At 54.0% G+C, this 26,648-nt stretch overlaps 1 protein-coding gene across 6 annotated transcripts in view; it reads left to right on the top strand.

The window, feature by feature from the left end:
* Window positions 1-2,605: 2,605 nt before the first annotated feature.
* Window positions 2,606-26,648, top strand: part of Papln (papilin, proteoglycan like sulfated glycoprotein) — a 39,220-nt gene continuing 15,177 nt past the window's right edge. The window contains exons 1-24 of one of the 6 annotated variants that reach the window (XM_087911673.1): window positions 2,606-2,717; window positions 5,060-5,122; window positions 9,636-9,751; window positions 11,158-11,218; window positions 11,463-11,565; window positions 14,000-14,130; window positions 14,792-14,915; window positions 15,319-15,399; window positions 15,484-15,656; window positions 15,753-15,876; window positions 16,202-16,328; window positions 16,696-16,761; window positions 17,214-17,421; window positions 18,113-18,295; window positions 18,476-18,617; window positions 20,705-20,785; window positions 20,924-21,185; window positions 22,057-22,177; window positions 22,444-22,585; window positions 23,739-24,210; window positions 24,829-24,966; window positions 25,173-25,297; window positions 25,531-25,678; window positions 26,156-26,293. In XM_087911673.1, coding sequence (XP_087767799.1) covers window positions 5,066-5,122; window positions 9,636-9,751; window positions 11,158-11,218; window positions 11,463-11,565; window positions 14,000-14,130; window positions 14,792-14,915; window positions 15,319-15,399; window positions 15,484-15,656; window positions 15,753-15,876; window positions 16,202-16,328; window positions 16,696-16,761; window positions 17,214-17,421; window positions 18,113-18,295; window positions 18,476-18,617; window positions 20,705-20,785; window positions 20,924-21,185; window positions 22,057-22,177; window positions 22,444-22,585; window positions 23,739-24,210; window positions 24,829-24,966; window positions 25,173-25,297; window positions 25,531-25,678; window positions 26,156-26,293 — 3,323 coding nt within the window. In that variant the 5' untranslated portion in view covers window positions 2,606-2,717; window positions 5,060-5,065. Of the gene's footprint in view, window positions 2,718-4,565; window positions 5,123-9,635; window positions 9,752-11,157; window positions 11,219-11,462; window positions 11,566-13,999; window positions 14,131-14,791; window positions 14,916-15,318; window positions 15,400-15,483; window positions 15,657-15,752; window positions 15,877-16,201; window positions 16,329-16,695; window positions 16,762-17,213; window positions 17,422-18,112; window positions 18,296-18,475; window positions 18,618-20,704; window positions 20,786-20,923; window positions 21,186-22,056; window positions 22,178-22,443; window positions 22,586-23,738; window positions 24,211-24,828; window positions 24,967-25,172; window positions 25,298-25,530; window positions 25,679-26,155; window positions 26,294-26,648 lie in introns of those variants that run through there. The other 5 variants (XM_087911674.1, XM_087911672.1, XM_087911671.1 and 2 more) reach the window with 5 other exon arrangements.

Genomic DNA, 26,648 nt, shown 5'->3' with positions numbered 1-26,648 from the left:
GCAAAGGTCCCTTTAAGAGACAAGTTCCGCCCACTCCTGGTCTCTGGTTCCAGCAGGTCTCTGCCTTCTGCTCTCTTTCTTTCTTCTCTCCCTCAATAAACTCCACACCTAAATTATGTCTGCATGGTGTGTTCACCCGCCGCGGTTTGGGCCCAACCTTTATGGGACACCGCAAACGTCCCCCTCCTGTTGCATCTTAACAGTGCAACTGCCGCAAAGCGTTTGGCGCCATGTCTCACATTTTGCTGGTACAGCCTACCAAGAAGCTAGAAGGCAGGACTCACGATGAATCTGTGAGTGAATGCATGAAAGGTGATTGTAAAACGTATGAAGATACCCCAGCAGCCCCTCCGCCACACACGGTTTCACGCCATCGCTAGGTTTTATTGACGACCTGGAGGGTCTCGGCTGTCTTTGTTTACTTAGTTGATACAGACTGGATCAAAGAGATCTGGATGCTCCTTCACCACAGGCCCAACAAGCTGGGAATTGTTGAACTGGAAGCATTAGGGGCTGGGGGTGGGCTTAGAACAGGTGCATACAGCGTGCTGTAGTGAGCATTTTGTATGACAGCAATCCTGTTTCCATTTTGTTACGCTAGAGCCAAGATTGAATGCATGCCATGGAACATGGATGATCTTTTCATTCGGGAAACCACCATTATAGCCCCTTTGCTCTTTTTCTTTTCTTTTTAAACATTTTTATAATTCAGAGAGAAAGTGTTCTTTGCCATTTAAGGTTGGTTCCAGTCCTTGAAACTGTTGGTATCTGCTTTACAGGAGCAAGCGCACTAAACCCTTGTGGGGGGTGGGGGGAGAAGCTTAGTTATGTCCTCTGGGAAAGTCTTAGTGAAAACCACTAAGAAATGGTCTGTAGGGGTGTGCTGGTTGGTTTTATGTCAATTTGACACAAGCTAGAGACATCAGAGAGGAGGGAGCCTCAACTGAGAAAATGTCTCCATAAGATCAGGCTGTGGGGAAGCCTATCATTCATTTTCTTCTTTCTTTCTTCCTCCTCCTCTTCCTCCTCTTCTTCCTCCTCTTTCTCCTCCTCCTTTTTCTTCTTCTTCTTCTTTTTTTTTTGTATTTTTGAGACAGGGTTTCTCTGTGTAACCCTAACAGTCCTGGAATTCCCTCTGTAGACCAGGCTGGTCTCAAACTCAGAGATCCACCTGCCTCTGCCTTCCAAGGGCTGGGAATAAAGGCATGAGCCACCACTGCTGAGCCATTTGCTTTTTATTTCTTTTGTTTTCCAAGACAGGGTTACTCCATGTAGCCCTGGCTGTTCTGGAACTCTCTCTGTAGACCAGGCTGGCCTAGAACTCGGACATCTCTGCCTGCCTCTGCCTCCTGAGTGCTGGGATTAAAGGTGTGCGCCACTATGATTGACGGGGGGAGGCAGCTCATTCTGTGTGGTGCCTGCCATTCTTGGACTGGTGGTGGTCCTGGGTTCTATAAGAAGGCTGATAGTTCCTGTGTATTTAAAAATGTTGCTCAATAAAGCAATTCTTGCAACTGGAAAAAAAAAAAAACAGTCTGAGCAAGCCAGTAAACAGCACCCCTCCATGGCCTCTCCACCAGTTCCTGCCTCTAGGCTCCTGCCCTGTTTGAGTTCCTGCCCTAACTGCCGTGTCTGAAGAGTGATGTGGAATCATAAGCCAAATAAACTCTAAAAAAAGTCCAGGTCACACCTGGAATGGAGTCAGTTGGTAGAATGCTGGTCCAGTCTATGCGAAGCCCTGGCTTTGCTGTTCAGAACTCCATAGACTGGACAAGGGGTCTGGAACCCTGGCACTCAGCATCATTGTCAACCACACGTTTTGTTTATTTCATTTATTTTTATTTTTCATGACACGGAACTCAACTCTTGTAGACCAGGCTGGCCTTGAACTCACAGAGATTCACCTGCCTCTGCCTCCCAAGTGCTGAGATTAAAGGTGTGCACCACCACAGGTGGCATAGAGAGAGATTTAAGAGGAGTAGAAGCTGGAGAAGTTTGGGGTGGGGGCGGGTATAAATTCAAATTGATGGGGAAAGCACTCGCTCTTTGTGTGTGTGTGTGTGTGTGTGTGTGTGTGTGTGTGTGTGTGTGTATAAATTGATTGTAGCCAACTATAGAATTCAGAAGGTGGCTGTAGGAGGTCTGTCAGTATAGGGTAGCATAGTGAGGAGGAGTGTGTGTGTGTGTGAACTGATTGTAGTCAAAGTATAAAATTCAGAAGGTGGTTGGACACCGAGGTCTGTCAGTGTAGGGTAGGTGTAGTGAGGAGGGGTGTGTGTGTGTGAACTGATTGTAGTCAAAGTATAGAATTCAGAAGGTGGCTGGACACCGAGGTCTGTCAGTGTAGGATAGGCTTGGCGAGGAGGTGTTTAGGCAAAGATCTGGAGGGCTTGGACATGGGGAAGTAGGACTGAAAAGGTGGCTGGCACAGACCCAAGACCCGGAGCCCACAGTTGAGAATAAGTAAAGCCCTGGCAGAAGCCCAAGAAGAGGAAACACGGGGCAATCCTGGGCATCCGGGGCCTCTCCGTGGGGGCACTGTGCTCCTTCAGGGATTGGAGGTGGGTGTCAGCCGACTGGGTGGGGGAAGATGGGGCGGGGAGGAAACCAGCCAGCAGAGGGGAGAGAAAGTCCAACCTCCCCTGGCTTTCGTCGGTCTTGGAGAGGTTGACCTAGTCTGGGCGCTGACGGCGCGACTCCGGGGCTTTGCAAGTCAGGTAGGAAGGCAAGCGGGCGTTTTGGGCAGGGCACGCCCCGGGCATCTGTAGGCATCTGCCCCTCCTGGCTTAGGTAGGTCGCCGGTGACATGGAAGTGAGAGGCCCAAGGGAGACCCCGTCTCCAGCCGTGCGGTGGTCACCGAACTGGCACGGGGTAGGCTCTCAGCTCCGCGTCGGGCTGGGTGGTCAGGTCCCCCCCCCCCTTCACCCCCCTGCTCATCTCCAGGGACAGCATTACCTTTCCCGCCACCCCACTTCCCCGCCAGGGCACAGTCCAGGCGCAGCCTACGGACCAGCGCACCCCCTGGGGACATGCGGTGAAGAGCCTGGCCACAGCCAACACCTGCCAGGCACCCAGGGTCCCCGAGGGAACCGCCCCCTCAGCTCCTCTGGGGGCACATGGCGCCACCCCGGGGCGGAGACGCAAGGTTTGGAGAGTCGAACTGCCAGACTCAGGGATGGCTTTGGTTTGAGAGGAGGAAATGGTTAAGCTTCGGGATTTTGGAATCAGGGTCAGGGTCGCAGGCCTGGGCAGCGCCTGTAGTGAGTAGAACCCCTTAATCTTTTCTTCAGTCTCCCTCTGTTCAGGCTCACCCACCTCCCCGCCCACTAGCCCTTGATCAAGTCTGCGCCCACATCCCCTCCTGGGTGCTCTTAATCCCCCAGAAGGTGTAGCCAAACCTGGGAATCTCTGCTGATAAGAATGACTGAATGACTTGCTGGTTGTGCCAAATTAAACGGGGTTTTCTTCCATCCATGTACTAGAGTAAGCTTTGCTGAATGTGGCTTTTGTGTGCTCTACTTCATCCCTATAAAATGACCGTCAGCCGTTTTATTCTAAAAGAATTCAGAACATCAGTAGAACTACAGATTTTAATATTAAACACACCTGTCAGCACTTGTTTCATGTTCTGTACTGAACTGCATGCTGCTTACGTGTCTCTGATAGAGACATGTGCACACACGTAAGCACGCCCTGCACTGCACACACACGTAGTGCACACATGCCCATACCACTACAGCAAATGCACAAGTGCACACCCTGCACACAACTCTGGGCTCGCGGGTGCATACAGTTGTTACGCAGAGTGCGAAGGAAGATTTCCTGTGAAGACAAGAGTTGGCTCAGATTTAAACCAGGAAACTGTGAAACTGTGTTTTGGGAGGTGTGGGGGGAGGGGAGAAATTAAAAAGGAGGGAGAACAAGAAAGAGAACATTGGTGCTGGGCATCCAAATCAGAGTCTCAGCATACTAAGCATGAACTGGATCCCAAGACCTATACTTAAATTTTGAAAGCAGTTGAATTTGGAGTGGGCCTTTTTGCCTAGACTGGACTTGAACTCCTGGACTCTAGTGGTATTCTTGCTTCAGCCTCCCAGTAGCTGGGGCTACAAGGTACCCACCCTACAGAGCACCCATCCTACACCACACCTGGATAAGCAATTGAATTTATTTATTTATTTATTTATTTATTTATTTATTTATTTATTTATTTATTTATTTTGTTGGTTGTTTCTTTTGAAGATAAGATTTCTCTGTGTAGCCCTAGCTATCCTGGAACTAGGCTCTGTAGAGCGCCCAGCACTACAATTGATTTTTTTAAACTATCCTCACACAGAGGATATTTTCTATATATTTCTATATATTTTCTGGCGAGGCTGGGAATATGGCCCTGTCAGTGAAAAGATTGCTGTGCAAGCATGCGGCCCTGAATCCAGATCGCTACAACTCTGGTAAAGTTGCTGTTGCAGCACGCTCTGGAACCCCAGCCCTGTGGGGAGGGTTGGGGAGGCGGATCCCTCCAGCTCATTGGCCAGTCAGCCTAGCAGAAAAAGCGGAGCAGCCAGTTCAAAGAGAGACACTGTCTCAAAAAAATACCGGAGCGAGCAGCTGAGGAAGACATCCGCGATCAACCTCCAACCTCCCCGGTCCCATGCCTGCACACGCTCACACATACACATATACACCCTTATTTTGGGTGATGAAAATTGACAGCAAATCGATTATTGCTAGCTGTCTTTAAGTGGGATGAAATGGCCTCTTAATTTCTTACCGAGTTTAACGGCCTGATTACTTTGATTTCCATCTCGCTCAGTTCTTCAACAACATAGCCGTATTTTTAACCATTCTTTCCCCTCTGAGATCCTCAAACAAGTTGCTCCCGTGCTTCTGCCTGCTGCCGGCCAAGCCGTCTCTCCCTCGTGCGTGAGTTGCGTACGTGTTGTCTAGTGTCCCAGAGACTGGGTCTCCGTGGGAGGAACATCCCACCCACATAGCAGAAGCCACCACTTTCGGCAGCTGCTGCGGCCCCTCTGGCTCAACTCGTGGCTTCTCCTGCAGGCAGAGATGCTGTTGTTGATTCTCACGTTCCTGCTGCTGCTGGCCTCCACTCCAGGGTCTTGGGTGAGTGCAACCCCGTAGGACTCTGGGAGGCTGCTTTGGGAGCCGTGGGGGAGGGGCAGGAGATTGGCAGTACCCGCAGCCCTCCAGAGCCTTCACAAACCAGGGCACCTCAGAGGTCTGCCTGGGACGTTTAGCTTCCTAAGGGGGCAGTCTGCCTGAAGGAGGCGGCTTGGATGTTCGTTCTCTCTCTCTCTCTCTCTCTCTCTCTCTCTCTCTCTCTCTCCCTCTCTCTCCCTCTCTCTCTCTCTCTCTCTCTCTCTCTCTCTCTCGCCCTCTCCCCCACTTCTCTCTCTCTCTCTCTCCCCCCCACTTCTCTCTCTTTCTCTCTCTCCTCTCTCTCTCTCTCCCCCTCTCCCCTCTCCCCCACTTCTCTCTCTCTCCCCTCCCCCCTACTTCTTTCTCTCTCCCCCCCCTCTCCCTCTCTCCCCTCTCCCCCACTTCTCTCTCTCTCCTCTCTCTCTCTCCCCCTCTCCCCTCTCCCCCACCTCTCTCTCTCTCTCTCTCTCTCTCTCTCTGAGGTTCAGTCAGCAGCTACTTGGTTCATGTGTCTATTGCACACTTGAAATGTGGCTAGCACAACTCAGGAGCTTCTGACGTTAACCCGAGAGCTTAATCTGAACTACAGGTAAATGTGGCTATCAGGTTAGTGCAAACCTAGAGGGCGGATTCTGGAAGCTGGTGATCAGGGAACTGTTTCATGAGGGAGCTTAGGGGGTGGGACTCCCGTGGAGTCCTACAGCAAGGCAGGGACGCTTTGCAGGGAGGACAGAGGGCTTGCAGAGCTGGGTGCTGAGCAGAACAGAGAGCTCAGAGGCAGCCAGGTGCCATTCTCCTCTGAAAAGCCCTGCATAAGGGAGACCACAGCCCTGCTCATCCCCAAGAAGGCCCAGATGAGAGAGGAAAGGCTCAAAGGGTTGGCTGGCTGTCTTGGAAGGAAGGGGGCCTACTACTCCCCGCCCCCCCCCCCCGGCACCGTGCTAATATGAGTGGAAAGTGAGGAAGGCAGGCAGGGGTTGGTGTCAGTGGTACGCACTGGGCAGCCCCACCCCCACCCCAAAGCTCATACTTGGACACATAGACATGCCAGGCATGGGCAGACTGAAGCCCCCTTCCCGATTTCTGTTTCATGTGCCACCTGTGCCTACAGCCCTTGCTCCCTGGAGTCGGCTCTCTGAGGTTCTTCAGTTCATGCTGGTGACTTAGCTGCATGCAGGTGAAGGCCCAGAGGGAGGGGTCTCCATGGCTGCATCGGCACCCCAGGGTGAAATCCCAGAGCCCCAGAACCACTCCCTAATAGCCACTTGACTCCAGTTTGTCCTCCAAGCCACAGACAGATAACCCAAATCCCGTGAATCCCATGTCCACACCACACGCAGGCTGTCTGTCACACAGATGAGCCCATGGTTACAAAGTATACTGAATCCTGTAAGGTCCCTTCTTCTGTGTAGGAACCCGGAGTGGCCTCTGCCTCTTCCTCCTCCTCCAGCAGGAAAGGCCCAGAAGAAGCTGGGGTCTTTCCCTGTCCTCTGTGTGATAGAGAGGCTCAGCTCCCTCTATGGTGGCGTATCCACCATGGGGTCCTGATCACCCCAGGGTCCCTGTCAGGCCTGCCTAGTCAGTCTGCTTGACCGACTGCTCAGATGGATAGTTAAAGGCCTGGCTGGGAGTCCCCTCACCTGGCCTATTGTCTCTGTCCCTTCCTGCACGTCCTGGTGCACAGCAGGCCCCAGAGTCTTCTAGGACAGGTAGGAAAGGGGGCTCCTGAGCCGGGAGCTGGAGGACAAAGGGTGGGGTGCTGAGAGCAGCAGCCTGAGACAGGCAGGAACAGGCCCAGAGCAGGGTTGGGCCACACCAACTCCTGGCTTCATACCACCGCACAGCTGGGGGTTTAGATAATTATGGAGAACAAAACGTGCTTGCGTGCTTGCGGCTCAAGGCCTGATGGGTGTGGAAATTGTGCAGGGAGCGTGGTTCAGTATTGCACAGACCTAGGCTACAGCCACGCACTGGCAGGGGGCCTCTGCCTATAGGTGCTGGTCACAGGAAGCAAGGAATGTCTGTAAAAGGCACCTGGCAGGAGTGTGGCATCTTTAGAGCCCTAAGTTCAGACCATTCCCCTACCTGTCAGACATCCTAGAATGACTTTGTGGCCAGAGCATCCCCTATTGCTGTGGACACATGAATTGTCCCTACCTTGCCTCCAGAACAGCCGGATTTCTGGGGGCTGCTGCTCCAAGGGGCCTAGACAGCATCCAGACAGATGCTGAGCAAGGTCAACACTAGCCAGGCAAGCGAGGGCAGCCGGTCTACAAGGGCCACCTTCTAGTACTTAGCACATGGCAGAGCCAGGCTATGGTGACACATGCCTTTAATCCCAGCCCTCGGGAGATAGAGGCAGGTGGATCTCTGAGTTCGAGGCCAGCCTGGTCTATAAGAGCTAGTTCCAGGACAGACTCCAAAGCTACAGAGAAACCCTGTCTTGAAAACAAAACAAACAAACAAGCACATGGCAGCACAGCTTGAGGGGTCACACGGGCCAGAACTCCAGCCTGGAATGTTACCCCAACACCAACCACACAGTAAGGAGCGCTCCCCTTCAAAACAGAAACTCAAGCCGAATAAAACCAGTTTACGTGTTGTTGCCAGAATACCTGAGCATTTTGGTTCACTGGTTTGGAAAGCCTGGAGGTTCTGTTCTGGCTGGAACTGGAGTGGATGATTTACAATGAGAAGCAAGACCTTTGGTCTGGCTGGCCTGTGCTTGGCTCTGTGTGTGGTTAGCAAGTTCAGTGCGGTTTGCTCTGCTTTTGAATTGTGGTCTATAAAACTAAGAGTAATGAGATAGTTGATGTTAGGCATGAGCAAACATCCCTGCTCGCCTCGGACTGGCTAACCAGAAGGCTCCACGTTGGGAAAGGGCTTGTTTTTCTTTGTTCACACTTGGCCTCTTTCTGAACAATAGGAGTTCCATTTTCTAAGTTCTTACAGTGACACCTCAAAATAAACTCCCGTTTCAGCGCACGAGACATGCTTACTGGGCGCCTCTCTGCACCCTTGTTTAGCCCTTTAGGATCCAGTGTCTCAGGTGGGGACACAGCCCTAGGATGAGCGGTGAGGCACGGAGTGTTTCGGCTTCCTTGAGAGCCATTAGGCTACAAGGATTAGATGAGAGAATGTGTGTACCACGCGTCCATGGGATGCTGGCTGCAGGGTGTCATCCATAATGAATTTCCATTGTGTAATCTCAACAAGGCAGATTGGGTCTAACTCTCTACCTCTCACATACACACTCAGGGGTCGGAAGTTCAGAGCTGTTTCATTTCACGAGATCCTCACTTTGTTTGAAGCCTTTATCCCGAAGTCGTTTGCCAACCTAAAGGGCTGTTCCTACCCTAGCCATTACAGCAGGTTTTCCAGCAGAAAGGCTTGCTGGAGGGCCAGGAAGACATGGCCATGCGCACTGTCTCTTCGCAAAATACTCGAGACTGCTGACCAGCACTTGTGTGTGTGTTTGTGTGCCTTTGATAAGACTTAGGATCTGAGGGCTGGGGCCGGTAAGCTACGGGAAACTAAGAGTTCTGAGCATTGTGCAAAAAGTCAAGTTTTCAGATTCTCTTATAAGGGCTGGGGGAAATAATAATGGGGTACCCCTGGGAGTCTCTGACACAGATTACCCCAAATACTGTAGTCCCCCTACCCAGCCCACACTAGGTTCTAGTTTAATAGGCCAGAACTATAGAAGTTTCTGGAAGTGAGCTCACTTTCGGAGCAGAAGTGGTACAACAGGCTTGGGGTGGCTCTTCTCCAGGGGAGTCGACTGACGTTCTGTCCTGCCTTGGTTACACTCTCTGAACAGTGTAACCTACCTGAGGACCTACCGTGGTGATCTTTCCCACCTACCTGAGGACCTGCCGTGGTGATCTTTCCCATCCCATATGGGTCTCTCTTGAAAAGGATGGGTCTGCTGATCCACAGGATCCATTTAAGGGACACCAATCCAAGTTCTGCACTTGCCAAGCATAGCATTGTCAGGGGAGACAGCCTCTTCCCGGCCACGCCCCCTGGCCACGCCCTCCACGCCGTGTCTGGTAGACACCCAGAATATGTGGTTGTCTTGCTAGATGAGTAGACCACAGTTGAGTAGCGAGGGCCCAAAACAAGACATCGAGGTACCCTCGTCCTAGGTTCCTTCCCCCCTTCCACGTTAGAATTGACCCACAAATGCCTGCACTGGCTGCAGGGCCCCTCCCCCAGGGCCCCTGGAACTGCAGGCTCTTCCCAGCTGACTGAGCCCAGTCACACCTAGGCTGGCTCTTCCACTCCTTCAGAAGGCATCTTAAGTTCGCAATGAACATTTTGGAGTACCCGATGGCGCTTCTGTGTCCTGAACGGGCGGCACAGGAAGCCCCCAGGTGCTTTGAACCGGTCGGGGAGCATCTATCTCTGCAGAGCTCTGGGTCCCAAGTGCGTGCGCGTAGGGGTGATGATGAGGTACAGCCCGTGTCTTCCACAGGCTCGGAATGTGAGGCGGCAGAGTGACACCTGGGGCGTCTGGGGCGAGTGGAGCCCCTGCAGCCGGACCTGTGGAGGAGGCGTCAGCTTCCGGGAGCGCCCCTGTTACTCCCAGAGGTAGGGAGGGGACCTATACAACCTGCCAGCCCCTTAAAAAAAGGGCAAGTGAGGAATGTCAGGCTGCTGGGTGGGGAGCCTGACGTCAGGGCCGTTGTGTGACAGATTCATTGTGGAAGAGTGATGATGTGTATAGGAAAACCGATTTTTCCTGTGTACTCACCTCGGATTCCAACACTCAGCCTAGACTGAGAGGAGCTGGGCCAGGTCTGCATCCTCCCCGTGGAGCCTGGCGCATGGGGGTGGGGTTGGGGGGGGGCTTCATTTGTAGAGCTGACGTGTTGTGGCTTTCGAATCCACTGGGAGTAACCAGAGAACTTAGACTCAACTAGAATTTAGATTAGTTGTGTTAATTTATTCTTACTCTTGGCAGAAGGGCAACATTCTTCGAGCCAATACAGCTTGCCATGTGGAAGGCAGTTACCGTGAGAGGTTTTAAGGTGGACATCAGAAAGACGCACATTCCAGATGTCCATGGAACCCTCAGTCAGGCAGGAACAGCGTTTTACTCCCCTCAGCTGTTTCCCACTATAGAGTAACAAAGAGGCCATTTCATCCCCTTTTCATAGCTACAAGCTGGTTTTACAGAACCAAAGGCAACTGTCAATACCTCACAGCCCTTTATCCTATTCTTGGCTCACCTGCAGGCCACGGATGCCTGGCTCCATATTAAGTCTCTTTAGCCTTTACGGGACCTGTGTAAATGATTAGTTGGGTCTGAGCACTCTACTGACTGGGATAGAGCTGCTCCGTTCTAGACAGGCAAAAACTCAGGGCTGGCTGTCCATGTCCCCACCAGTGAATGTCAGTCCGCAGTTCCTAGTTGCTGTGATTTCTTTGCCCTTGGCTGCTTTGTCAAGTGCAGAGGACCCTTCCCCCGGCAAGTGATTTTAGAATTTACTAGGAGCATTGTTTTAAGAAGGGCTCTGCAGGAAGGTGGTCAGGTTCGAAGGAAAGGTAATGAGGCGCCTCCTACTGGTGGGTTTGTGAACTGTTTCCTGAGATCCTGTCAAGTGTGGTGGGCAACAGTAATCTTAGCACTAGGAAGGCAGAGGCCTGATGATCAAGGTCATCCTTTGCGACAGAGTCAACCTGGCACTTTGTCTCAGAAAATAAACATACAAAAAACCCAAAACTCCAAATATCCTGGAATATTATTATTAAGACGAAGATTGAACCCTCAAGTGGGGGTGTAGTATGTGCTGGTCAAGGGCCTTGTGGCCAGGAGTCAGGTCAAGGGTAGGGACAATCAGCCTAAGAACAGTACAAACAGGTTCCACCCACCCCTCCTCAGCTTGCCTCGGGTTTTGGTCCAGCCTTGCCCATCTGGGGACTCCGCGGAGGGGCCAGGAGGGCCCAGGGATGGGTGGGAACATTGAGGCCTTCCCGGTGCTCTTGCCCCGTAGGAGAGATGGAGGCGCCAGCTGTGTGGGCCCCGCGCGCAGTCACCGCACCTGCCACACCGAGGTAAAACCTGCGTGGGCCCTGCTCCCCACAGCCCCGCCCCACTCCCACGGTCCCACCTCCAAGCCTCATCCTAGCCTGTTCTGGGAACCCACCAGGCACTGGGGGTGGGGGAGAGCTGGTAGCCCCTCCTGGGACGGCGAATGGGACAGAGGTGTAGGACCCCAGGGCTCCAGAACATGGAGGGCGGATAGGGCAGGATGGCAACTTCCCTGGTGCCCACGTTGGCACCCACGTTCTCACGCAGAGCTGCCCAGACAGCATGCGGGACTTCCGGGCTGAGCAGTGCGCAGAGTTCGATGGCACCGACTTTGAGGGCCGGCGCTACCGGTGGCTGCCCTACTATGCTGGTAAGCGTACCACCCTGCTCTGCTGGTTCCACCCCTGCCTCCCAAGCAGCACACCGAAAGTTATAACCTCTCAAAGATGCCTTGCCACTTGGACAATGACGTGGTCCTTAGTGCGCCCGTTAACCCAGTAATGAGCGTGGTGTGAATTCTTTCGGACCTTTTCTCTCCTCCATATGCGTTTTCAAAATTGAAGCTTTGGTGTGTCTGACTCCAGCCTAGCTTTGTTCAGTTCTGAAGCTTCTCGCCCTGTTCACACAGATCTGTGGAATAAGGGGCCGCATGGAGGCGTAGTGCTGCTTGGGGCCATGACTGCCAAAGTCAGGAAAGAACTTGGTACCCAACTACCCAGACCTGCATGTAGTCTGGGGAAATGCAGGATATGGGGTTCAGGAAAAGAACACCACTGAGAATGAATCTGAATCGTTTTGGAATAGCCAAAAGATGTCTTAGGAGCTAGGGTTTCACTCCATGGCAGAATGGTTTTCTAGCGTGTGCAAGGGCCTAGCACAACCAAAACTTCGTGTGGTGGCGCACACCTGATACCTCAGTGCTTACGTCAGGAGTTTAAGGCTAGCTTGGACTATATGTTGAATTCCAGGAGTTCGAAGCCAGCCTGGTCTACTTGGTGATGCCTCGCCTAAAAAATAAAATAAATTAAACATAAAAAAATATCAAGCCTCAGAAAAAGTCTGGGGCATTGTTTTTTTTCCACGAATGATCCCTAGAGACCCTGCACACTGATTTCCAGTACTGAACTCTGTCCTCTCTGTGGCTCTGGTGTCACCATGGTCAGAGAAGTGACCACCCCCCCCCCCCCGTGCCCTTTGGCATACAGTATTCCTGAGAAATATGTTAAAAATAACCTTCACATGGGACTGGAGGGATGGCTCAGCAGTTAAGAGCACTAGCCACTCTCCCAGAGAACACAAGTTTGATTCCAATCACCCATGTCAGGCAGTATATAACCATCTATAATTCCAGTTTCAGGGAATCTGATACCTTCTTCTCTAGCTTCCCACCCTCACCTGTGACACACACACACACACTCGTGCACACTGATGATGATATGAGGAGTGGAAAGATGGGTCAGTTGTTCAGATATCCTGCTCTTGACCTACCAAGGACCTGAGTTTGGTTCCCAGCACTAATGTCAGGTGGCTCACAATCACCTGTAACTCCAGTCCTGAGGGATCCCAAGCCCTCTTCTGGTCTCCATGGCACCTGCATTTATATGTACATGAATGCACACATGTAAACAAATAGTTAATCTTAATTTTTTAATCTTAAAAGATTATACAGTTGGTTGTCTTGTAGACAGGATGATGATCTTGTTAGCACTTTGGGGCTCTCTGAGGTCATTGAGACGTACAGGGAGTTTAAGGCCATCCTGGTTTGGGATTTATTTTGGAAGGGGGAGCAGAGTCTCCCTATGTAGTTCTGTCTGTCCTGGAACTCACTATACAGATCAAGCTGGCTTCCAACTCAGAGATCGCTTGCTGGGACTAAAGGTGTGCACCACTGTGCCCTTCCCTTAAGGCTAGCCTGGCGTAGAGACCTCAACTCTTGTAGGCCAAGCTGGCCTCGAACTCACAGAGATCCACCTGCCTCTGCCTCCTGAGTGCTGGGATTAAAGGCGTGCGCCATCACCACCCAAGACCTCATCTCAAAGCAACACAATTTCCAGGTGGTGGCGCACGCCTTTAATACCAGAACTCGGGAGGCAGAGGTAGGCGGATCTCTGAGTTAGGGGCTAGCCTGGTCTACAGAGTGAGTTCCAGGACAGCCAGGGCTGTTCCACAGAGAAACTCTGTCTCAAAAAAAGCAAAACAAAATAAAGCAATAATATGAAGAATGGAGCTTTGTAGAGGTTGCTGCTTGACTTGGTCTCCAAGATGCAAATCGGTTTGCAGAGAATATCCCTTCTCTCTGGGAGAGGGGTGGGATTCTGTGCTGTTGGGGGTGGGGTGTTGCTGTAAACCCCTCTCCTGGCAAGAGAAAGAGTGTACTTTCGGCTGCTGCCTACACCTCCCTGGGGGATTCTTACAAAGCCATGAGCTAGGTTCTCGGCTTCTCCCTCTTGCCCACCCAGCCCTCAACAGATATTTAGGTGTTACTTACTTACTTTGTGGTTGCTGTAGTAAAACACCCTGAGGGGTAGCTCGTAAAAGGAGTTTTTCTGGGCTTAATGACTCCAGAGAGCAAGTCCATAATGACTGGAGACTGGAGTGGGAATCTGGCTGAGAACTCAAACCCGAAGCGGGCGAGGCTCTAAGCTTTGAAGCCTACCCCCAGCAACGCTCTTCCTGGAAGACTCCCCTGAACAGCGCCACTAGCTAGGGACCAGGTGTTCGAATATGTGAGCCTCTGGGAGACATTTTTGGTTCAAGCCACACTTTTGGGTCAGGATGTCAGCCTTCTCCTCTTGCCTACCCAGCCCCAAACAAGTGTGAACTGAACTGCATTCCCAAGGGGGAAAACTTCTACTACAAGCACAGGGAGGCCGTGGTGGACGGGACACCCTGCGAGCCTGGCAAGCGGGACATCTGTGTGGACGGCGTCTGCCGAGTGAGTTATGCCCCTACCCGGCCTCCAAACTGACTGGGGATTGTTATGACCGGTGTCTTCCGGCCCCAGCAGGACCAAGTGGCTGTCAAAAGCTTGGTGGCTTCTTCAGCCACTAGCACCCAGAATGCAATGCGGTCATTACAGATGTTCCCTGACCACCGCAACTTTGCCCCAGAGAACACTAACCTCATGAGAGAAAGTTTAGATGGCTGAAGGCTGACCTCAACCAAACCCAACCAAATGTGAAGCGAAAGCTGTAGGCCACGAAAGAGCCTAGACATTTCTCTCTCCATCTCTTGCTTTCTTTTCTGAGTCAGCTTCTGGCTCGTGCAGGCTCTTCCCATGAACCTGCCACAAGATGGCAGCTCCAAGCCTCTAGCATACCAACCTGTCAGTTTAGGAGCCCCAGCTCCCTGACCTGCTAGCCTGGGCTCACCTACACCATTCTCTGGGGAAAGGAGAGCAACAAACCTCTGGGCATGCCCAAACCCACATTTATGGCATTCCATCCAAACTGGGAGAGACATGGCCTCCAGAGGAAGACTGGGAGTGATTAGCAGGAGTCAGGATGGACCTGACCTGTCCTGTTTGGGACATTTGGAGCTACGTCCACGACGCTCCTCTCTCACCTGGCCCTGTCATTTCCCTTTTCCCCCTGAAGGTTGTTGGCTGCGATCACAAGTTAGACTCGACCAAGCAGGAGGACAAGTGTCTGCAGTGTGGGGGTGATGGCTCCACCTGCTACCCGGTCACAGGAACCTTTGACGCTGATGACCTCAGCAGAGGTGGGGTCACACAGCGGGCTCTGAAGGGGTCTGTGGCCTGCCTTGGCTCGCCTGTCACCTTCTCTGACCAAGGCTTGAGGCCAAGCAATCTCATGGCACTCAGCCGATCTGACTCAGGTCATGTGACTGCAAGACAGTGGCTGTACCTCTCCTGGGTTGGGACTCTTGCCCACCTGTGCAATCTAATCTCACACTGCTGATACTGGATGCCCACTCTCAGCCCTCCCACCTGTCCCTGCCCCCATGCTGTCTCATTTCCCCCTAAGATGTCAGGTGTCTAGAGTCTGCGCCCACCCCCACACTGCCACGACCCGTGTAAAGCTGGTTCCTCTATCAAAAGCGCTCTCCCCAAGAAGTCCCAGGAGCAAACCAGCACCCCTCACCCGAATCTTGTCCCCGTCAGGCTACAACCAAATCTTCATCATTCCTGCGGGGGCCACCAGTATTCGCATCGAGGAAGCTGCGGCCAGCAGAAATTTCCTGGGTGAGAGATGGTTTGGAACTGGGCAGGCTGGGGCTCAGAGGTGACTGGCTGTCCCACGTCCCCTGACAAGCGGGGTCTCCACAGCCGTGAAGAGCGTCCATGGAGAATACTACCTCAACGGGCACTGGACCATTGAGGCAGCCCAGGCTCTGCCAGTGGCCAGCACAGTCCTACAGTACGAAAGGGGCGTGGAAGGGGACCTGGCCCCTGAGCGGCTCCAGGCACGGGGCCCCACCTCAGAGCCCCTGATCATCGAGGTGAGTGAGGCCCCGAGGGAGGTGAACCCTGCACGGGTGGGCTGCTCTGGCTTCCACGGGCCCGGGCAGGGGGACTTGAGCGAAGACTCTCTGCAGCTCCTCAGCCAGGAACCCAACCCCGGCGTGCACTACGAGTACTACCTGCCGTTGAATGACCTCGGCCAAGGCTTCAGCTGGAGCCACGGCTCCTGGGGCGACTGCAGCGCTGAGTGCGGAGGAGGTGAACACGAGCGTCTGGGGGAGGGGACAGTTAGGTTAGCCATCCCCATGAAGGGCTGAAACTTGCCAGGATAAGGGAGAACTCCTAGGAGGAAGTGCCCACTGTGGTTCCTGACGAAGGTCTCTCACTCGCCCCTAAGGCTCTCTGAGCCTCCCTGTATTCCTCTGTAAGTTGGTTATGATGGTGGTACCTGCCACAGAAGGATGCGAGGGACTTACTCGGGGTTAGCTATGGATCTAGTCCTGAAAGGTGCCCCACTGGAGAGCTCATCTGGAGAGAGCTGGTCTCCCTGCAGCTCTGTGTGGCTCTGCCCCCGCCCCCCCAGGTCACCAGTCTCGCCTGGTGTTCTGTACCATTGACAACGAAGCCTACCCGGACCACATGTGCCAACACCAGCCTCGGCCCGCCCACCGACGTTCCTGTAATCCTCACCCTTGCCCAAAGACCAAGCGGTGAGGCCTTGCCAGCCCCTTCCACCTATGGTGGAGCCCAAGAACTTGGGTGGAAGGGAGGGGCGCTCTTACACTGTTTTAGGCATAGGGTGGAAGAGGGGGCAGGGGGCGCTCTTCACACCAGGTGACAGCTGTACCTGAGGGAGGCAGTGAAGGAGCCTGAGCATGAGGCCCAATAGCGTTCTCTCTATTCCTGGGTCTCCTCACAGAATCGGAATGCATAGACTGGGAGCAGGAGGACTGGGGACAGTACCAGAGGGTCCCCTGTCTGAGGCAACAGGGGGCTCACACAGATGACTAGGGGTGAGGCAGTAATTTGGCCAAAGGGCCAGTAGACTTTGGCAAACGCCTTTGTTCGTGCACGAAGGGTCTCTTTCCTGCACCGGCCGGGAGCGTGGCGCCATTCTGGGGCCCAGCATGTGTGTAGGAACAGGTAATCCGTGGATCAGGGGGTTCCCGGAGGGCTGGTGTTGGTACCCTCACTCTCCTGGCCTGGTGAGACGGTGGTGGGCTTGTCTTTGCATGGTGTGTTTGGGGCTTCCCTTTCCTTTGGCCCTTGTACCACTAGCCAGGCAGGGCTTCTTCACATACTAGGAGCAGAGCCGTTCTGGAGATGCCCCCCCACAGGACGGCAAGGGATGGAATCTGACTGGGATGCCAGGACCCAGTGAGGAGGAGAAAAGGAAGAGTTGGGGCACAGATATGAAAGCCAAGGGGCAGCAGCCAGGCTGTCTGTTAAACAGACCCTTTAGGGGATGCCTAGAAAGGCCTGGCTGGTGGTTTCTCCACAGAGTTCTTGGGTGGGGTGCGGTGGGGCCCCAGTGCACTTCACGCTGGGGAGCTGCGCCCCCTGCGCCAGGCTGACCTGTTTCCGTTTCCTGTCAGCTGGAAGGTAGGACCGTGGACACCCTGCTCAGTCTCCTGTGGGGGTGGATTCCAGTCTCGGCCTGTCTACTGCGTCTCCTCAGATGGGGCTGGAGGCCAGGAAGCTGCCGAGGAGATCCAGTGTGCTGGTCTACCTGGAAAGCCCCCTGCCACACAGGCTTGTAACCTGCAGCGCTGTGCAGCCTGGAGTGTGGAGCCCTGGGGAGAGGTGAGGCCTTGCCCGGGACTAGGATCTGTGTCTTGGGCCTGGGTAGCAGCAGGCCTGGGCTGAAAGGCTTGTCGTCTGTGTGGAAGGAAGCTTACTTAGGTCTTGAGAGGCAAAGGGATCTCGCTGGTCATCTTGAAAGATGTAGCCAAAGCTGGGATGAGATGCATTTGGAGACTCTGGTCCAGGGTTCTCCTGTCTTTAGCATCCCAGGGCTGGGTGGGAAAGGGTTTGTCTTGACTGGAAGACAGAGCTGGGTGTGTTTGGAGGTGAGGGAAGCTTTGCCTCCTGCACCCAAAAGCAGGACGTGGCGGCTATGGAGACCACTTAGTGGCTAAGAACGCTTTTTGCTTTTCTAGAAGGACCTGACTTTGATTCCCGGCACCGTGTCAGGTTTTTCACAACTGCTTCTAACTCCAGCTCCAGGGGGATCCAACTACCTCTCTGGCCTCACAGGGACCCCACACACAAGTGGCATACACACAGGGAAACACACGTATATACATATAAATAAAAAAAAATGATACTTTCAACCTGTGTGACTTCAGAGCAGCGACTTGGCCTCTCTGGGCTTTTGAGGGAGAGAAAGGCAGCAGAGCACCATCTGCCTTCTAAGCCAGGCTGGTAGGGCTCCAGCTGTCCAGCTGGCATGGCTCCCCTGGGGGACCTTTGTGCTGATAGCTTGTCCCTACAGTGTTCCGTTACCTGTGGAACTGGCATCAGGAAGAGGAGTGTCACCTGCCGGGATGCTGAGGAGTCTCTGGTCCACGCCTCAGCATGCTCCTTGAAGGACCAGCCACCCCCCACTGAGCCCTGTGTGCAAGAGGCCTGTCCTGTACTCCGTGGCCAGGCCTGGCATGTGGGCGTGTGGAGTCTAGTAAGTGTGGACCTCTCCTGATGCCTGCTGTCCAGCCCTGATTCCTGGGGCCCTGGGAGGTTCCACACACATGCCCATGCAGAGCACTGCCCCCCACTTCTTCAAGGGTGTCCCTGGCTTCAGGGTCTCTCTCTCTCTCTCTCTCTCTCTCTCTCTCTCTCACCCACCCTGGGCTCTCAGTGCTCGAAAAGCTGTGGTTTGGGAACCCGGAGGCGACGTGTCACCTGCGCCATTGGGCCGCCCGGTCACTGTAGGGACCTGCAGTCGTCCAAGCCCGCGGAGGTGGAGCCCTGCAACAGACAGCCCTGCCATCTTCCTCAGGGTGAGGGCAAGGCAGGGAGGGTGCATCCCCTTCCTTGCTGGCTGCCTGTTTAGTGCGCACCTCCTCTCTGGGGCCTTTCCCTGGCTGTTTTCCCACATCTCTGGCCTCTTCTGCCTTTGCAGTTGCCAAATCCATCTACAGAACCCCATGAGCCTCCAGTTTACCCGGCGCGTTGTTATATGTGCTGCCTTTAAATTCGTTTTATTGTCCTGCATGGTCCAATATGGCTTCTTATTCTCGCTAGCTCTTAGCTCCCCAAGGGTTAGGTCCACGGCTTCCTGGTCTTCTCTATACTCTTTGCCCGGTGTACCGAGTACTATACCTGTACCCCATTACCTAGTCCCTATACTCAACTGTTTGCTGCATGGCTGAATGAAGAGACAAGGCATACCCTCCCCTCCACCCCTTCACTCCTTTTCCTCTGGGGAAGACGGCTTCTCAGGCATGGAGACTGAGGGGAGGGCTTGGTGTGTGGGTGTGAGACAGTTGGGGGGTCATGGCTGAGGTAGGGAGGGAGGGCAGGCAGCCTCTACTGAGAAAAGTAGGTTTGTCTCTGAAGTGCTGATTTGTGGGGACTCTTGCATATGGGGCACCTCCAGGTGGGGACAACAGGCCTCCTATGTAGCTGTGTGGCAGGGTCTCAGGGGAGTGGCAAGCTTGGCTTGGGTCACCAGCGTGGTGACTCCAGTGTGGCCCTAGGCAAGTGTGACTCCTCTCTCCTGGACAAGGGCAGCAAGGGTGACTGTCCGGTCTGTGGTTGTCACGGGGCACCGTGTCTGAGCATAAGGGAGCCCTTGAGGAGGGTCAGGGGGCGCACTGGGCTTTTCATGATTCTGAAGTAGGGAGAGGCAAATTTGGCCCACACTGGGAGGGGGCAGTGTGAAGTACAGAAGAGATTCAAGAACCCCAGGAGGCAGAAGGCAGGAATCCATGAGTTAAGAAGGGCAGTGTATGATGCCCTGGACACTGGACAGAAGGGACAGGGTGATGTTTTATTATTATCATTATTGGTTATTGAGACAGGTGTAATGTAGCCTAGGCTGGCCTCAAATTCATTGTGTAGCTAAGGATGACTTTGAACTCCTGATAAGTCTCTCCATCTCCCAAATGTTGGGGTACAGGTGTGCACCACTACACTAGACCTAGAAATGTTTTTTTAAATTAATTTTTAAAAATTATATTTAAAATTTTATTTTATGCATATGGTAATGTTGTTTCCATGTTCAGCCATGCACCTTGTGCACACATGGAACCTACAGAGGCCAGCCAGGCATTGGATCCCCTGGAACTGGAGTTACATATGGTTATGAGCCACCATTTGGGTGCTGGGTGGGACTCGAACCCACATCCTCTGGAAGAGCAGCTAATGCTCTTAACTGTTCAGTGATCTTTTAGCCTCCCCACAATTAGATCTTAATTATCTTTTTTCCTAAGGCCGACTCTCACTATGTAGCCTGTTGACCTGGAACTCCCAGAGAGCACTTTTTGTGGGTGCTGGGACTCCGCCCTCACCCCTGCATCGCACATGCCTTCTCCACTAACCCGCCGCTCCCTGCAGTGTTCTTAGTCTTCCTTGTTAGTTATTCCAGCAAACTGCTTATTGTGGAAGGGCAGGAAAGCCCCGATCAAGAAAGCGCTGTTTTGGGGATACCCTGCCGGTTTCCTTTCCTCTTTATAAAAAACCCAATTTCTATGTTATTTTATGATTAGAAAAGACTATTAACTACTAAAAATGATGAAAATCCATTTTTTTTCTCTTTTGGGGGGCACTGGGGCTCAAACCCAGGGTCTGGCTCATGCTAGGCCAGTGTCCTACAGTCATCCAGTCTAACAGGACAGCAGAGCTGGACAAGATAAAAACTCAGACACGGAGAAAAGCTGAAAGAAATCTTTGAGCCAGGCGTGTTGCTACCTACCTGGAATCCCTGCACCTGAGAGGCCGAGGCAGGGAATTTTTTGTGACTTTCAGGCCGATACAGTCACAAAGTCTCTGCTGGGTGTTTTCAGGGGTTGGGATGTCGACTTTTATCTCTGGTGTTGTTTTTCTCTGGTTCTGCCCTTCACACCTATTACTTGGTCCCCTACAGAGGTCCCTAGCATACAGGACTCAAGGACCCACCCCTCAGACCCCAGGATGCCTGTAGGCCCTCAAGTGTCCCCAGTCTCAGGTGAGAAGCTGGGTCCTGACCACTGGGGTGGTCTGGCGGTGGTCTAGAGGGAGTGGGGACCTAGGAAGGTGGTGGACTTGGGATGAGGGCAGGAGCAATGTGGGTGCCCCACAGTGGTCTTTCCCCCCTCCTGATTAGATGCAAGAAACCAGCGATGGACTGCCCAGGAGCGACCCAGGGCCCAGAGTAACCCCAGGGAAGGCCCAGACCCCCACCAGTCAGCTGCAGGCCGGGTCCCCACTCTGCAGCACCCTCCACACCGCTCACCCCTGAGGCCTAACTCAGGCCCCCGTGACTGCAGACACAGCCCCCATGGATGCTGCCCTGATGGCCACACACCATCTCTTGGGCCACAGTGGCAAGGCTGTCCCCTGGCTGGGGCCTTGTGTCTTCAGAGCAGGTGGGTTGGGGCAGCTATTCTTCCTCAGCAGGCGAGAGAAAAAAGGTGGGACTGGACAGCGCTGGGCAGGGCCAGCGTCCCTGCTCAGGGCAGGTTTGCCCAGCTTGAAATTCCTGAGGTACCCTGACTGTGACATTTTGGGTGGATGTGTGGGTTTCCTTCCTCTTGATGGGCTTCTGATGCGGCCAGCTTGTGAAGAGGTAGCCTGAGGCCTGGAGCAGACATGGGAGGTGGGGCCAGCGCTCAGGTCCATGCCAGGCCCAGGAGCTCAGGATGAAGCTGGCCACATCTCAAGTCTTCTGCCAATAGGGAGGGGCTGAGTCACCCCATCCTGCCAAATGCCTGCTCCATTCTTCCGAGACCTCCCTTGTGCAGGCCCCCTGAGGAACTGCGCTACTGTAGGTCTGGGATTTGAGGCCAGTGACTTCTTGGCTCTTGGCTTCCTCTTCTGAGAGTCAGGAGCAATGGCTGCTGATGGAGGTTGTGAGGGAGACTTCTCTCCCTTCCTTTTGCTTCAGAAACTCTAATTGATGGAAGATCAATTTTTTTTCTTTTTTCTTTTTTTTTTTTTTAATCTTTTCGGGAACTTCTGGGAAGTCGATATTTGTCCGGGCTTAGATGCATTCCCCTTTCTGGTTTTGGGATAGGAGGTGCACCATGCATCCTGGCAGCTGTTGGGTGGCAGTGGGACTGAGCAGAGCTTGGGGCAATGAAGAACGGTATCGCTCTGCACAGGATCAGGCTCTCCCCAGACAGCTTCCTAAATAAGCGGCCTCAGAGTCCCCTTCTGCCCTGGGAGTTTAGGCCCCAGGCCTCATGGGAGAGCAGGGGCAGGGCTGGGCAGTGAGGGTGGCCATGTACTGCTCTCTAGGTACGGATGCTGCCCTGATGGGGTGTCTGCAGCTGAGGGGCCCCATCAGGCTGGCTGCACCAGGTCTCACGGCAGTGACAATACCGGGAACAGGCCAGGGTCCAGGGCAGTGGCTTCCAAGGTAAGTGGTTCCCGAGGCAGGAACACAGCTCAGGGCTACTGGGATCTTTGCAGCTTCAGCCTTGGGAAAGGGAGAACCCTATAGACCTGGTAACCTAGCCGTCCTTTCAAAGAGTGGGGCTTCAGGGGTGGCCTCTAATCTCCCCTGGGTGGGGCTCTCTACCTCTGACTCTTTCCTTTTCCTGCCATACTTCCTCTGGACAGCCCAAGCTCCCCGCTGAAAACAAGATTTATTCCTAATTTCCCAACCTCTGGCTTCCTCTTCAGGTCCCTAAAATCCACCATCAACCGCAGGCCCATGAGGGTGAACCCAGTGATTGTCGTGGGTCCCAATTTGGCTGTTGCTATGACAACGTGGCTGCTGCAGCTGGTCCTCTGGGAGAAGGCTGTGTGGGCCAACCCAACTACGGTGAGAGGGTCCTCCCTTCTCATCCTTACTGATGGGTAGACTCCGGAGTCTCACTGGGTCCTCATTCCCCCACCCACAACCAAAGACCTCATTAATTCATAGCTCCCCAATACCTGAGCATACACGAGATAACCAGGGCAGAGGATTTTGATGGGTTGTTCCTCTATCTACAATGTTTGTTCTTGGCTGGGGAGGGTTACAAGTGGAGCTCCCAGGGCTGTGGATGCAGCCCAGTTGGCAGAGTGTTTGCCTAGCATGCACGAAGCCCTGGGTACAATCTCCAGTGCCACATAAACCAGAGATGGTGGCAGAGGTCTGTAATCCCAGTACTTGAGAGGTAAAGGCAGGATGATCAGAAGTTCAAGGTCATTCCTGGCTCCATACCATGTTCAAGGTTAGCCTGAGATAAATAAGATTTTGTCTCAAGAAAAAAAAAAAAAGATGGAGATCACAAGAAAAAACAAGTCCACCTATGTCAGCGGGTCAGGAAGGGCAAGGTGGGCAGTGCTGCAGGGCTTGCCCATGCCTGAGATGGGGTGTGCCAGGAGTAGAAGCTGAGTTTTAGAGAGAAAGTAGGGGCTGGAGTAGGGTGATTGATGAGTGGAGCTTCCAGGGTCTGCCATGGGCATCCACATCTACAGTCTAACAGGCTGGAGGCCCAGGGCTCAGCAGAAGGCAGAAGGGGGTGGTATCGGGACAGGCAGCCACAGCCACTTGGAACAAGGAGAGATGGAGCAGGCTATCCACGCCGGCCAGTAGGGCCGTGAGGGCAAGCAGACTAGAGCCATGGTCCTGAGGATGAGGGCGAGGGCAGATCTGCTGGGCACGCTCACAGTCCTCAGGGGAGGCCACAGTGAAGTCCAACTCTAGCCGGCCTGTGTGTGCACACCCAGAGACCCAGGCTGGAAGGACGTGAGAGAGCTTGCTCAAGGTCGTTTCTTCCTGGGGACTGTAGTTGGGTACAGGTAAAGGTGTAACCCAGCCGAAGCAAGTCTAGCACAGGTCCTGGGTGTGTCCTGGGCTCCTAGGGGCGGCCAGAGTTCCTGGCAGGAGTGGAGCTGTGCACCGTGAACCAGGACAGCTATAAGTCTGAGGGGAGAGGGCGGTGTGACCACTGGCCACCTGGGTGACGTGTACCATCCACATTCCACAGCCTACCCAGTGAGGTGTCTGCTGCCCAGTGCTCCTGGATCGTGCAGAGACTGGGCTGCCCACTGGTACTTTGTGGCATCGGTGGGCCGGTGTAACCGCTTTTGGTATGGCGGCTGCCACGGCAATGCCAATAACTTTGCATCGGAGCAGGAGTGCATGGCTAGCTGCCGGGAGCACCCTGGGCCCCGCCATCCTGAGGCAGGCGCCTCTGGGCATCGTGTCCACATGAACGGTGGCCAGCGTGGTCCTGGAGGCCAGCAGGAACCTGATTGGCACAGGACAAGAGCCACAGTCCCGAGACTGCCCTCACCTTCCGGAAGCCCTTGGCGGAGAGAAGAAGAGCCAGGGCCTGGGGAGGCGCACTACCCCCCAGCCTATGGAAGCCGACCTGGAGATCAGGACCTCCGGCCCAGAGTCCCTGGGCTGGGTAGAGATGCTAGACCGCCAGTGCTGCCCACACATAGCTCCTACAGGTGAGGCCTACTTCCCAAGTAAGGGCAATGGATACCCAGGCTAGAGTTGAGCCCTAGACAGACAGCCCAGCCAGGTGGGTTTTGTTACCATCACGCTACAGACAGGGATGCTGAGGTTCTGGAGACGTAGGCTTAGCTGAGGTATCCGCTCGCAGATTCTCTCTATGCCTCAGCTACTGTACCCTGAGGTCTCTGTCTAGGTAGAAAAGCTGGCTAGAGCCTCAATTTCTTGATCCATGGCTGTAATGTTTCATTCCTGGAATATATCATAACTTTTGATAATGGGCTCTGTTATTTATCACTCTTGTTCCATCATATTAACACAGGGTTTGGGGAAATAAACAGACTTAAGAAACCAAAGCACATGCTGCCAGGCCCAAGCCTCTTGGTTGGCTCCCCACATGAGCTGACATGTGTGGCCCTCCTCAGCCTCCCCCTACTTGCTTGGGCTGCCTGCCGTGTTCTGCTGCACAGCTCTCTGAGGGGCAATGGCTAGGGGTGTGGCGGGGTTGGGAAGACAGAGCTGCCCATGGGACTCTAGCCCTGCAAATGCCTACAAAAGACAGTTCCCTGGAGACCTGGCCCCAGGAGGCAGATCCATACCTCTCACCTCTCCAGGATCAGCGTGGCAGGCTCGGAGCCCTCCCTGGTCCAGGCATCTGTTGGGCAGGCGGTACAGCTCTTTTGCCCTGGCAACACCTCCCCGGAGTTCCAGACAGGGTGGCAGAAAGATGGCCAGACCCTCTTCTCTGATAGGTGGGTGTAAAACCGCGGTCCCCTCTCTGTGGGAGAAGGCGGGGAGCAGCAGCTCCCTTCCATCTCTGTGTGCAGTGTCCTCTCTTGGGGAGGCCCCTCTGGCATTCCCTGGGAGGCGCAGGGCTCCGAGGGCTGTGGGGCTGTTTGGTCTTCTTTGGTGGCAGAGGACTCAGAGCCCAGAGATATGCCTCTTCTCCCTCCATCAGGTACCAGTTACAGTCAGATGGCTCCCTCATCATCAGCCCCTTGAGGCCAGAGGATGCTGGCGCCTATAGCTGTGGCAGCCACAGGCCAGGCCATGACCCCCAGAAAATCCAGCTTCGAGTGACAGGTCTCTGTCCTACCCCCTCTACCTCTACCTCCCAGGGTCTCACAAATCAGAGGAGGGCTGAGGGAGGGAGGCCTGACCCACCAGAGAAAGGCCTGAGTTTTTCCTTGGTCACTTCCTCCTGGTGCAGGGACAACACCCTCTTGTCCCCACCGGGCTTTGCTGGTCTCAGGCCCCTCTTTGATTGCCACCTCCTCAAAGCTCATACTTGCTTCTTTTGGCCTCGTCCATGACAGGGCGTGACATGCCAGTGTTGTCCGAGGCCCAGCCAAGGCAGTTCCCTCAGACCAGGCATCCAGACCCTGGCCATGGTCCTCGGGACTCTGGAGCAGAAGCTGGGGGCCCAGGGGCTATCTCTTCCCCACACCTCAGGCCTGTCAGCAGGTAACAGCACACCATGTCCTAAGGCTCTCTGAATATGTCACAACACATTCAGAGCCTTCATGGTCCATGGTCTCTATAGGCGATAAGGGAAAGCAGGTGCTGGGGTTGGGTTTTCACCAGTCAGTGCCCGGGGCTCGGAGAGGTGACAATTGGAAAAGTCTGGTGCCTTGAACTGGCCTGGAGGGGTGGTTCTGTCTCTGTGGATTTGGGGGCAGAGGGAGCATCTCCGGCAGGGCCTGACGGCAGATGCAGAACAGAAGGTAGGCAGAGGGACACTGGGTTTAGTCAACCACGGTAGATGCCAGCTGTGCCTTTACTCCCCAGTTCTTAATAAGTGTTGGTGTCCTAAACGGGACTAAGGGATAATTTTAGGGATCCAACCCTGACCAGAAAGGGAGAAAGGGGCTCATGCAGAGGACTCTTATGGGGAGAAGTAGCAGCCAGGTCCCCTTAAGCTGAGTACAATTTATTTTCTAGGCTGCGTCTGGATCGGACTCAGCCTGGGGTGGTGGATGCCAGTCCTGGCCAGCGGATCCAGCTGACCTGCCGTGCTGAAGGCTTCCCGGCCCCCACCATCGAGTGGCAAAGAGATGGGCAGTTGGTCTCTTCTCCCAGGTTCATTCAGCCCCTCCCCTGCCCCACCATCCTGTCGCCAGCCACACATCCTATGGAGGCCAGAGCAGGACTTCAGGCTCTGGAGAAAGGGGGTTTGGAGCACAAGGCCTCTAGGCATTTCCAAAGTATGGTTGATGGAAATGAGAGGCCAGCCAAGTGGGGCGATCGATTTTGAATGCCCCTAGATGGTCCCCATTGCTGGCATTTATTTACTGACTTTGCACTGAGGCCCGTTCACTGCTGTGTAAGCTGCAGGGGCCATCCTGAAGCGTGTGCTTCTTGTCAGCAGTTCACACACAGGAGCTCAACGCCACACAGCTCACCGTAGAGTCAGGGTTTGAGTCCATTTTGCATA

This window comes from Myodes glareolus, chromosome 11, assembly GCF_982192425.1.
Source record: "Myodes glareolus chromosome 11, mMyoGla1.1, whole genome shotgun sequence".
In the NCBI taxonomy this organism is placed as follows: Eukaryota; Metazoa; Chordata; class Mammalia; order Rodentia; family Cricetidae; genus Myodes; species Myodes glareolus.
Note: the sequence above shows the minus strand (reverse complement) of the source record. Positions and strands in the feature narration are given on the sequence as shown.